Source organism: Bombina bombina, chromosome 3, assembly GCF_027579735.1.
Source record: "Bombina bombina isolate aBomBom1 chromosome 3, aBomBom1.pri, whole genome shotgun sequence".
Lineage (NCBI taxonomy): Eukaryota > Metazoa > Chordata > Amphibia > Anura > Bombinatoridae > Bombina > Bombina bombina.
The window spans coordinates 252844581-252857612 of NC_069501.1; the positions used below are offsets into that span (position 1 = coordinate 252844581).

Here is a 13032-nt window from a genome sequence, read left to right on the forward strand (position 1 = left end):
TAACAAAGAGACCCGGTTAAATCTCTGCAGTTATGCTTCTCTGAGAGTTGGTTAGATCAGGGATTAATTGCAACAACAGAGATTTATAATAACAGTGATGGAACTAAACATTGAGAGTGAGTGTACAGACTGGACTAGATATTAAAGGGAATTCGTTTTTGTGGTTGGTTGTAATGATTGATAAAAAATGATAATAGGAGTAAATTTAAAAGTTGTTTAAAAGTGCATGCTCTGTCGAAATCATTAAAGAAAAAAATTAGTTTTAGGATCCCTTTAAATGATGGCAATGTGATCTGTAAATTTCTATAGGCTAAACCTTCCCATCATGAGTAGGAATACACAAAGGATACATGCACTTCAGAGAGACCATGATGCTAAATAGACTATTAAATAATTAATTAAATTAAAAAAAAGTTACTCACCATGAATACCTATCATGTGCTCCAGGATCAGCACTCTCTCTGCTAAAATTTTTAAGGCCTCTCTAAGCTGTTGGACACCTTCGCCCTGTTGAAATAAAATTAAAATATTATCAACTAATGTTCTGAACGGATAAAACTATGTTTACAATGATTGTGCTAATACCATGCATAAAGTGCTGATTGTGCTAATGGCATGCAGAAATAGAATTTATTATAATTTGTTTTTATATGTTAGAAAATTTAAAAATGTAAAAAGTTAGATTGCGCACGAAACCTGAATGCATGCCAACTTCAGGACTTCGGATATTGTGACTGTGCCCACGCTCTAATCTGACACGCATTAAATAAATTGCACTATATCCGAAAGTAGTTATGCATAATTTGCATTCCAATGTTATTCACATAGAAGAAAATGTTCTAATATTTTTAAATATATACAGGGAGTGCAGAATTATTAGGCAAGTTGTATTTTTGAGGATTTTTTTTATTATTGAACAATAACCATGTTCTCAATGAACCCAAAAAACTCATTAATATCAAAGCTGAATATTTTTGGAAGTAGTTTTTAGTTTGTTTTTAGTTATAGCTATTTTAGGGGGATATCTGTGTGTGCAGGTGACTATTACTGTGCATAATTATTAGGCAACTTAACAAAAAACAAATATATACCCATTTCAATTATTTATTTTTACCAGTGAAACCAATATAACATCTCAACATTCACAAATATACATTTCTGACATTCAAAAACAAAACAAAAACAAATCAGTGACCAATATAGCCACCTTTCTTTGCAAGGACACTCAAAAGCCTGCCATCCATGGATTCTGTCAGTGTTTTGATCTGTTCACCATCAACATTGCGTGCAGCAGCAACCACAGCCTCCCAGACACTGTTCAGAGAGGTGTACTGTTTTCCCTCCTTGTAAATCTCACATTTGATGATGGACCACAGGTTCTCAATGGGGTTCAGATTAGGTGAACAAGGAGGCCACGTCATTAGATTTTCTTCTTTTATACCCTTTCTTGCCAGCCACGCTGTGGAGTACTTGGACGCGTGTGATGGAGCATTGTCCTGCATGAAAATCATGTTTTTCTTGAAGGATGCAGACTTCTTCCTGTACCACTGCTTGAAGAAGGTGTCTCCCAGAAACTGGCAGTAGGACTGGGAGTTGAGCTTGACTCCATCCTCAACCCGAAAAGGCCCCACAAGCTCATCTTTGATGATACCAGCCCAAACCAGTACTCCACCTCCACCTTGCTGGCGTCTGAGTCGGACTGGAGCTCTCTGCCCTTTACCAATCCAGCCACGGGCCCATCCATCTGGCCCATCAAGACTCACTCTCATTTCATCAGTCCATAAAACCTTAGAAAAATCAGTCTTGAGATATTTCTTGGCCCAGTCTTGACGTTTCAGCTTGTGTGTCTTGTTCAGTGGTGGTCGTCTTTCAGCCTTTCTTACCTTGGCCATGTCTCTGAGTATTGCACACCTTGTGCTTTTGGGCACTCCAGTGATGTTACAGCTCTGAAATATGGCCAAACTGGTGGCAAGTGGCATCTTGGCAGCTGCACGCTTGACTTTTCTCAGTTCATGGGCAGTTATTTTGCGCCTTGGTTTTTCCACACGCTTCTTGCGACCCTGTTGACTATTTTGAATGAAACGCTTGATTGTTCGATGATCACGCTTCAGAAGCTTTGGAATTTTAAGAGTGCTGCATCCCTCTGCAAGATATCTCACTATTTTTGACTTTTCTGAGCCTGTCAAGTCCTTCTTTTGACCGATTTTGCCAAAGGAAAAGAAGTTGCCTAATAATTATGCACACCTGATATAGGGTGTTGATGTCATTAGACCACACCCCTTCTCATTACAGAGATGCACATCACCTAATATGCTTAATTGGTAGTAGGCTTTCGAGCCTATACAGCTTGGAGTAAGACAACATGCATAAAGAGGATGATGTGGTCAAAATACTCATTTGCCTAATAATTCTGCACACAGTGTATTGCTATATACATACATTACAGCCCTTTCCAGTCAAAAAATATCTTTTAATCAGACAGTGCATATATGAGTGTACTACCTTATTTCTAATGTATTTATGTTGTACGTAGTGCAACTTTTTTTTAAACCCTTACACTTCAAGCTAGGTCTTGGGTGTTTGCCCTCGAGCACAACCATTTACTTTTAACTTGTGCTCATACGTTAGCACGGTTGTAATATTGCTTATAAAGACCCGTGATAACTTTAGAGAACCACTTGTAATCTAGCCCAAAATGCATATTTATGCATAATGAAACTACTTTGCAATATATTTTCAATATTTATTTTGCACCTTTTCCTGTAATTTAGTGACTTCTCAAGGCTATAACCCTGCTACATATCTGCCCTTAATAGGCTTTAAATGATAACAACTGCAAATAAAAGCATTTTATACTATTGGCTACCATGGCTAGCCTGGTTTTCTGTTGACTAAAGCCCAGATTGGCTCCTCCAAATAAAGGGTTGAGTTTGGCTTTTAAAAAAATAATTGCAGAAAAAAGGATGTTAACTTGTTTTAAAAAACATTAAATGGATATTCCAGCCAAAATTGAAATCTGCATTAATATATTTCAGTTTTGAATAGAAACATTTTTGTAATATACATGCATTAGCAAAAATACTTCTAATAAAAGCTATAGCTGTTACAAATGTATATTTACATATGCACCGTGCACCAGCATTTTAAGCACAGCACTTTCTCAGAGAGCCTAAGGTGCTTGTACCATCTGGTAATGACTCAATTTGTTAATTACTGACATGATTCAAACCCCGCTGGCACTCTGAGCAGCTGCAGCATTTAAAATGCTGGTGCACTGAAAATATCTAGCTATGCTTCACATGCACATGCAGAGAAAATGTTATCACTAAAAATGTTTCTATTCAAAGATGTAATTCATCTATGTGTATTTAAATGTTGACCAGAATGTCCCTTTAAGACTTGGCTGATATGTTATTTTATAACAACACAACATAAATATCTGTAATTACAAGGTGTTTACTGCCCCTTAAATTGGACTGAGAGGATTGTTTAATATTTCTCAGGCAATAAACCCCCTCCTTGGATGCATTATTTAGATGTCAAAGGTCAATGCAGCTAATCAGAATCTATTTTCGTTTTTTATTCATTGCTGAAGGGAAGACTTGGCACTTTCTAAATGCCACCTAGCACGATTAGCTTTGCTCTTGTGCCAGTTATTATCCTACTTAGTTCTCTTAGTTCTCCTGAGCTCCATCAGCCTACCTAGATTTACTATTCAACAAAGGATAACAAGAAAACAAAGCAAATTTGATAATAGAAGTAAATTGTAAAGATGTTTAAAGTTGCATGTTCTGTCTGAATCATGCAAGTTACATTTTGACTTTACTGTCCCTTTAAGATTTAATGTTGATTTGTATACTGAATGTAAATATTGTTGTTTCAATGTTTTTACCTTAAAGGGACATTATACTCATATGCTAAATCACTTGAAACTGATGCATTATAACTGTAAAAAGCTGACAGGTCACAGGAAAATATCACCTGAGCATCTCTATGTAAAAAAAGAAGATATTTTACCTCACAATCTCCTCAGTTCAGCAGAGTAAGTTCTGTGTAAAAAGTTATACTCAGCTGCTGCCCAGCTGCAGGTAAAAAATAAGTAAATGAAGAAATGAACAGCAGCCAATCAGCATCAACAGTGCTGAGGTCATGAACTCTTTTACTGTGATCTCATGAGATTTCACTTAACTTCATAGTAAACTTCCTTAAACTGAATAGGGAAATAAGATGAGTGTGCACAAAGCTCACTCCTTAGCCTGTCCTGGGACAGACATACTGATTTGCTGCTTATAAGTCCTTTACAATGGGATGTGGCTACTGAGGAATTTTTGAGGTAAAATATCTTTCTTTTTACATATAGATGTTCAGGTGATATTTTCTAGTCAGCTTTTTACAGCAATGCTGCATCAGTTTCAAGTGTTTCAACATTTGGGTATCATGGCCCTTTAATCAGAATTTGACAGTGAAACTAAATTACATGATAAAACATTCGAACACAACAATTGCAGAATTTCTAAAGATTTGTTCTCGCTCCATCAGCCATGAGCTGTGAGTCACTCTCTGTTGTAATTAACAGATCAGCATCTAATTTGTACCTGTTTACCTTGGCAATAGGATAAGCTACACTTTACAGTATATCAGCATCACAAAGACACCATCAAAATTTACAGAACAAATAAAGTAAAACTAAATATAAAAACAAATATTTCTCTATAAAACAGATGACTCTAACATATGCACAATCTAAACCATGAGACCAGACAGGGGTGATACAGACTTTATGAATTCTGTTTACTAGGAACAGGTGCAGGTGAAGAATCGCTCACAATAAGCCTCTGAAGACATATTTCATTCTATCCAGCATGACTACTTTGCCATAAAAAAACCCCATGAAAATATTTTACAATTGGACTTCCAGTGAGTGGCTCACCAAGATGGCCACTGATTCACATCGCTCCGTGAATGACTTCTACTCATAAGTGTTTTGTGGCCAAACCTTAAGCTATCCAGACCTCCCTTGGCAATAAATGTGCCAGGGAAACTAATAGGATCAGGACATTTCAACTCCTGGCTACTGAGAAGGCATAATAAGGAAATTTAAGCCTGTAGGCTTTTCTACCGTGTTCACCCAGACGACAAGCATGATGGAGCATGTTACCTCATCCCTTATGGAAGTTTTCACGCCTTTGTTTGACTCCCTACAAGCAGCTTTGGGAGCACTTCTGCGAGAAATTCGACCGCTTCATGCAACTGACATTCCTAGAGTATTCCCTGCCCGCTCGATGGAGATGCGGCAAATATCATTACCCACCCTGAATAGAAATGGAATCTTCTCAGTATCTGCCATTTTGGATAACGGCATGTCAGCAACAGTGAAAGATTTTGGCCCTACTGCTGCCCTAACAAGGCTTAGCTATCAGATTCCTTTGGTAGCACGGATAGATGGAGAGGTGAATGTCTTAAACATGATAAAGTCCCCCAAACCTGGGTTAGAGGAGGCCGATCATCATTTAAGAGCCGTGACACACAGCGTGCACGTGGACTCTTACAGCTCTATCACAGATTCCCTACAGTTAAGTAACATCACATGGTGCCTCAGCGCTACAAACGGACAATGCTCCGGACATGGTATTCATCTCGGACTATTAACTGGACTAGATCTACCGAAGGCTGGAGTGGGATGACAGTATGCGACTGAGGGGAAACCTGATTTGGATCGCTATACCCATATGTGAAGCGTAACACTTTTGACCCTAATATATGTGTAAATAAGTTCACTGGTTTATACTGCAATTTTTCCCTGTTCAATATAATTACTACCTGACCTTACGGCTATCGGTCATTAAAGAGTATATGCACATTTGCTGTGTTTGCCCTGAAAGAAACCGCTGCTCTGCACACGTGTGTGGACTAGATGCGCCCATGTGAACATTTCTACGGGGATATATATATAAATGTGCTTGCTTTGAGACTGCTCTGGCTTTGTTGCGTTAGCTCTGCTCTCTACACGACTCACTCATTTGTTCTCCTTGTAAATTATATGGTCGATAGCTCTCTGCATATCTTGCTCCTAAACTTATCCATCTAATGTTATAACTTAGGTAAGAATTGTTAAGTTACATGTTAGTTTTCCTGTTAGTCATGTTGCGGGTGCGAGTACTCTGTGCAGAGATGAAAAGCTCAAAGTTCAGCTTATGGTGATCTCCTCTCTTAGAGGTATCATATGACAGGGGTCTCTGCTTGTTTATCATTATACAGACCTCAACTCCTTACCGCCCAGTACTGAGTCCACATATACTTTTAACTCCACTTTGTCACTACACTCTAGAATGCATAATCATTAATTCCGCCCACTTTAACGTTTAGATTGGACTTCTTTTTGCTAAAACCTAATATTATCACTTCCCTAAGAGAATTCTATCAGTTCTATCAGCCAATCGGAATTCAAGGGATGCCATTTTGGATGACATCCCTTAAAGGAACCTTCATTCTTTAGTCGCCGTCGAAAGAAGATGATGCTCCACGTCAAATGTCTTGAAGATGGAGCCGGTCCACGCCGGATGGATGAAGATAGAAGATGCCGTCTGGATGAAGACTTCTGCCCGTCTGGAGGACCACTTCTGCCGGCTTGGGTGAAGAATTCTCTCAGCTTCGTTGAGGACTTCTTGCCGCTTCGCTGAGGACTTCTCCTGGCTTGGTTGAGGATGGATGTCCGGTCTTCAAAACTGTAAGTGGATCTTCGGGGATTAGAGTTAGGTTTTTTTAACGGTTTATTGGGGGGGTTTTAGTTTTAGATTAGGGCTTTTGGGCTGAAAAAGAGCTAAATGCCCTTTTCATGGCAATGGGGAGCTTAGGTTTTTTTTAGATAGGATTTTATTTGGGGGGTTGGTTGTGTGGGTGGTAGGTTTTACTGTTGGGGGATTGTTTGTATTTTTTTTACAGGTAAAAGAGCTGATTTCTTTGGGGCAATGCCCCGCAAAAGGCCCTTTTAAGGGCTATTGGTGGTTTAGTTTAGGCTAGGGTTTTTTTTATTTTGGGGGGGGGCTTTTTTATTTTGATAGGGCTATTATAGATTAGTTTAAATATCTGATAATTTCTTTTTTTTATTTTGTGTAATTTAGTGTTTGTTTTTGTAATTTAGGTAATTGTACTTAATTTAGGTAATTTATTTAATTGTAGTGTAAGGTTAGGTGTTAGTGTAACTCAGGTTAGGTTTTATTTTACAGGTAAATTTGTATTTATTTTAGCTAGGTAGTTAGTAAATAGTTAATAACGATTTAATAACTATTCTACCTAGTTAGAATAAATACAAACTTGCCTGTAAAATAAAAATAAACCCTAAGCTAGCTACAATGTAACTATTAGTTATATTGTAACTAGCTTAGGGTTTATTTTACAGGTAAGTATTTAGTTTTAAATAGGAATTATTTAGTTATTAGTTGTATGTTTTATTTAGATTTATTTTAATTATATTAAAGTTAGGGGGTGTTAGGGTTAGACTTAGGTTTAGGAGTTAATAAATTTAGTATAGTGGCGGTGACGCTGAGGTCGGCAGATTAGGGATTATTAAATGTAGGTAGGTGGTGGCGATGTTAAGGGCAGCAGATTAGGGGTTAATAATATTTAACTAGTGTTTGCGATGCGAGAGTGCGGCAGTATAGGGGTTAATATGTTTATTATAGTGGCGGCGATGTCCGGAGCGGCAGATTAGGGGTTAATAAGTGTAAGATTAGGGGTGTTTAGACTCGGGGTTCATGTTAGGGTGTTAGGTGTAAACATAAAATTTCTTTCCCCATAGGAATCAATGGGGCTGCATTACAGAGGTTTACGCTGCTTTTTTGCAGGTGTTCGACTTTTTTTCAGCCGGCTCTCCCCATTAATGTCTATGGGGAAATTGTGCACGAGCATGTGCAATCAGCTCACCGCTGACTTAAGCAGTGCTGATATTGGAGTGCGGCATGGAGCACAATTTTGCTCTACGCTCACTTCTTGCCTGTTAGTGCCAGGTTTATAAAAACCCATAATACCAGCGCTGTAGGTAAGTTAGCGGTGACAATAACGTGCAAGTTAGCACCGCATCCCTCATAACGCAAAACTCGTAATCTAGCCATTTGTTTACTAATCAGCTGATTATTTCACCTGTGCTCCAGTTCAGATATCATAAAACTTTGGCGTGTTAGGGAGACCCGAGGACAGGTTTGAAAAACAGAGGTCTAAACCAAGGAAATACAGTTTATAAACAAGCTTCAATGCCAATCTAGCATTTTAAAACAATTCAGACTAATTTACCAGCCTTCAGTCCTTTCTTTTCCATCTTTTCAGGACACTAAGACCATTTTGAAGTGCATTTTACAGGCACCAGTGCAGAGAATAAGGAAACTTGAAACCACCATGTTCTAGCACTCTGCACCATTTGTAGGAAATGTAATTGTCTATAAACAGATTACTATATAGTGCATTGTACAGTAAGAAGTGACACCTAATGTTTGAGGGAAATGGTCACCATCAACCATCACGTAAAATGTATTTTACTTTCACTAATGTCTTTACTGACATGGTACTGATATTGTTGCAGTCTTATTATTATCAGTTTACTACTTCTCTATATAAGTATGTTTGGTTTATTCTAATCTACAACTGTGTTTAATAAATGTAATATTCGAAGTCGAATGCTACATTCGAATGTCACATTCAAATTCGAAATAGTATTTCTAATCTAATACTGTGTTTTTTAAATGTAATATTCGAAAATTTGAATGTGATATTCGATTTGAATGTGACATTCAAATTCAAAATAGTATTTCTAGTCTAATACTGTGTTTTATAAATGTAATATTCAAATTCGAATGTGATATTCGATTTGAATGTGACATCTGAATTCGAAATAGTGTTTCTAGTCTACAATTGTGTTTTATAAATGTAATATTCCAATTCGAAAGTGACATTCAAATTTGAATGTGACATTCGAATTCGAATGTCACATTCGAATTCAAATGTGACATTCGAAAATCGAATTTTTAAGAATATTCATTCTTATCAACATTCTATTATGTAAATCGAATTTCTACAATAACATTCGTTCTAACATTTGAATTCGAATATACACACATTCGCCCATCGATATTCTGTTCCACTTTTAAGACTCAGGGTTCATGTTAGGGTGTAGCTGATAAATGGAAGATTCAGTAGCTTCTCCTCTCAGCTTCCAATATTGCTTCCTGTCATTGGCAATTGCCCAGACAACCCCCTAATTAATGTTAGTTTTATTCCTATTTAATTTAATAATAGTGTGGTGCTACATATTGCGTGAAACGTTTAGTTTATCTGAGTGATTCTAAAACATATTTAGAAATTATAATTTAAATAGCTGTTCTCCAAGGGAATCCACATCTGATAAATAATTGTTGCTACAACGTACTGGTAAATATTTTTTTTATTTACATAGTAGAGCTGTAATTTACCCGTATACCCTGTCAGTAACACACACAGATCAGTAATGTAACCCTCTTAAGAGCACGTACCATGCATCGCGGCTTTGTGCCAGTATAATAGTGATGATTTTATGTAACTAATAGTATTTACATAATCTTTACTGCTGTTTTACTTCTTTTTACAGTTTAATGTACATGCACTGCTTAAAGATTTTCTTTTCAAATATTGTAGTAGCCACACCAAGGTAGTCATCAACAGAAAGAAGTGATACAGTGCATGCGCGCCATGCCAAACCTATACAGGGTCACTTATATGCTTCCAGCCACCTTGGAAATGCTGCCTCCATACTTTTAAAGGAATTAGCCTTTGGGTTGGTTTGAATAGATATTTGAGATAACTGATTAACAAACAAAGCTACCTCGGTTAAATGACCAAGAACGCACATTTTCTTATTTACCATTAAATAAATGTTTACCTCTTCTCCTTTGTGACCCTCTTCCCCTTTGTTGCCAGGTTCTCCCTATAAAATATAAACACAACAAAAACATATTTATATGTAATTCTAGCCAGGGAAACTGGTAATATCTGCACAATGTTTTCATACACACTTGCTGTTATCAGATTTTGTAATAATCTGACTTCAAAACTGAGCAAACTGCATATAAGAATTCTCTCAATCTACTATACCTTCTATAGTTTGACCAACCTCTCCAATGTAACAATTCAATGCCATTCTATGCAGTTGATTTACTAAAGAATACAAATCAGCTACCTATAGTAAAATATTAATTAGAGAAGCTGGAGAGACTGTGAAGCCAGTAATGCAGGAGAGGACTGATTAACCTTTTAGTATATTTTGTCCACTGTTTCCAAACTGTGTTCATTTTACAGCATATACAAGTGGATGACCCATCTTATGTTAAAAATCTCCTGGATATTATTCAAACAACATTAATAGCAGGGAAGGACAACACATATGAGAACAAATCACTTAGAAAAAAATACTTCTACTAAATAAACACTGCATAAATCATATACGACTAGATTACGAGTTTTGCGTTAGAGGCTGTGCGGTGCTAACGAGCAGTTTTCACTCACCGCTCACTTACATACAGCGCTGGTATTACGAGTTTTTACAAACCCGTCGTTAAAAGACAAGAAGTGAGTGTTGAGCAAAATGTTGCTCATTACCGCACTCCAATACCAGCGCTGCTTAAGTCAGAGGTGAGCTGGTGTAAAGTGCTCGTGCACGATTTCCCCATAGGAATCAATGGGGAGAGCCGGCTGAAAAAAATCAGCCAATCGGAATTAAGGTTGAAAAAATCCTATTGGCTGATGCAATCAGCAAATAGGATTGAACTTCTATCCTGTTGGCTGATCCAATCAGCCAATAGGATTGAGCTTGCATTCTATTGGCTGTTCCAATCAGCCAATAGGATTTTTTCAACCTTAATTCTGATTGGCTGATATAATTCTATCAGCCAATCGGAATCTAAGGGACGCCATCTTGGATGACATCACTTAAAGGTACCTTCATTCTGTTTTAGTCGTCGGAAGAAGAGGATGCTCCACGTCGGATGTCTTGAAGATGGAGCCGCTCCGCGCCGGATGGATGAAGATAGAAGATGCCATCTGGATGAAGACTTCTGCCCGTCTGGAGGACCACTTCTGCCTGGCTTGGATGAAGACTTCTGCCCGTCTGGAGGACCACTTCGCCCGGCTTGGATGAAGACGTCTCCAGGTAAGTCGATCTTCAGGGGGTTAGTGTTAGTTTTTTTTAAGGGTGTATTGGGTGGGTTTATTTTTTAGATTAGGGGTTTGGGCTTGCAAAAGAGCTAACTGCCCTTTTAAGGGCAATGCCCATCCAAATGCCCTTTTCAGGGCAATGGGGAGCTTAGGGGTTTTTTTTTGCTAGTATTTTATTTGGGGGGTTGGTTGTGTGGTGGGTTTTACTGTGGGTGGGGTTGTTTGTATTTTTTACAGGTAAAAGAACTGATTACTTTGGGACAATGCCCCGCAAAAGGCTCTTTTAAGGGCTATTGGTAGTTTAGTTTAGGCTAGGGGTTTGTTTTATTTTTTTTGGGGGGGGGGGGTTATTTTAATAGGGCTATTAGATTAGGTTTAATTAGTTTAAATTTTTGAAATTTGTTTATAATTTTCTGTAATTTAGTGGGGGGTTTTTGTACTTTAGATAATTTAATTTAGGTAATTGTATTTAATTTAGTTAATTTATTTAATTATAGTGTAGTGTTAGGTGTTAGTGTAACTTAGGTTAGGTTTTATTTTACAGGTAAATTTGTCTTTTTTTAACTAGGTAGTTATTAAATAGTTAATAACTATTTAATAGCTATTCTATCTAGTTAAAATAAATACAAACTTGCCTGTAAAATAAAAATAAATCCTAAGCTAGCTACAATGTAACTATTAGTTATATTGTAGCTATCTTAAGGTTTATTTTATAGGTAAGTATTTAGTTTTAAATAGGAATAATTTAGTTAATGATAGGAATTTTTAGTTAGATTTCTTTTAATTATATTTAAGTTACGGGGTGTTAGGGTTAGGGTTAGACTTAGATTTAGGGGTTAATAACTTTAATATAGTGGCGGCGACGTTGGGGCGGCAGATTAGGGGTTAATAAATGTAGGTAGGTGGTGGCGATGTTAGGGACGGCAGATTAGGGGTTAATAATATTTAACTAGTGTTTGCGAGGCAGGAGTTCGGCGGTTTAGGGGTTAATATATTTCTTTTAGTGTTTGCGATGTGGGAGGGCCTCGGTTTAGGGGTTAATAGGTAGTTTATGGGTGTTAGTGTACTTTTTAGCACTTTAGTTAAGAGTTTTATGCTACGGCGTTGTAGTGTAAAACTCTTAACTACTGACTTTAAAATGTGGTACCAGTCTTGACAGGAGAGAGTGTACCGCTCACTTTTTCGCAGACTCGTAATACTGGCGCTATGCAAGTCCCATTGAAAGAAGAGGATACGCAATTTACGTAAGTGGATTTGCGGTATTTCCAAGTCTGGCCAAAAAAGTGAGCGGTACACCTGTACCTGCAAGAATCGTAATACCAGCGGGCGTTAAACAGCAGCGTTAGGACCGACTAACGCTGCTTTTTAAGCCTAACGCAAAACTCGTAATCTAACCGATACTTTCTTACTCTATTTTACCTATTAGACATAGATCATAAATTTAACTATTCACCTGATCGCATGGGCCTCAGATCCAAACCACAATAACAATTTCTGTCACCTTTTCTTGGTTTTTGAACAATGACTATTCCCTAAACTAAAGCCAATCTACAACTTAAATGAATGTAAAATGCTTATCACAGGTCATTCCTCAGCTTCCTGATTTGCCCTGCTAGCCAACGAGTTGAACTTCTACAAGCAAGGTTATAATAATACAAATAATAAAGTGTAATTTAATTACTTACTGGTGGCCCCTTTTGTCCCTGCTCTCCTGCTAGACCTGGTTCCCCCTGTTAAAAATAACAATTGATGTCATCTTAACAAAACATAAAAATAAATAAACTCTATACTTAAACAGGAACAAATATATTTGATTTCAACTAAACATGTCCCTTTTAATTTAAACTTTGAGCA

The 13032-nt window shown here is 37.4% G+C and overlaps 1 protein-coding gene across 1 annotated transcript in view; it reads right to left on the minus strand.

Moving 5' to 3' along the window:
* Positions 1 to 13032, minus strand: part of COL26A1 (collagen type XXVI alpha 1 chain) — a 743138-nt gene that overhangs the window by 16007 nt on the left and 714099 nt on the right. Inside the window, exons 12-14 of the mRNA XM_053706263.1 lie at positions 12864 to 12908; positions 9908 to 9952; positions 423 to 507 (exon numbers count right to left, since the gene is read on the minus strand). Coding sequence (XP_053562238.1) covers positions 423 to 507; positions 9908 to 9952; positions 12864 to 12908 — 175 coding nt within the window. The remainder of the gene's footprint in view (positions 1 to 422; positions 508 to 9907; positions 9953 to 12863; positions 12909 to 13032) is intronic.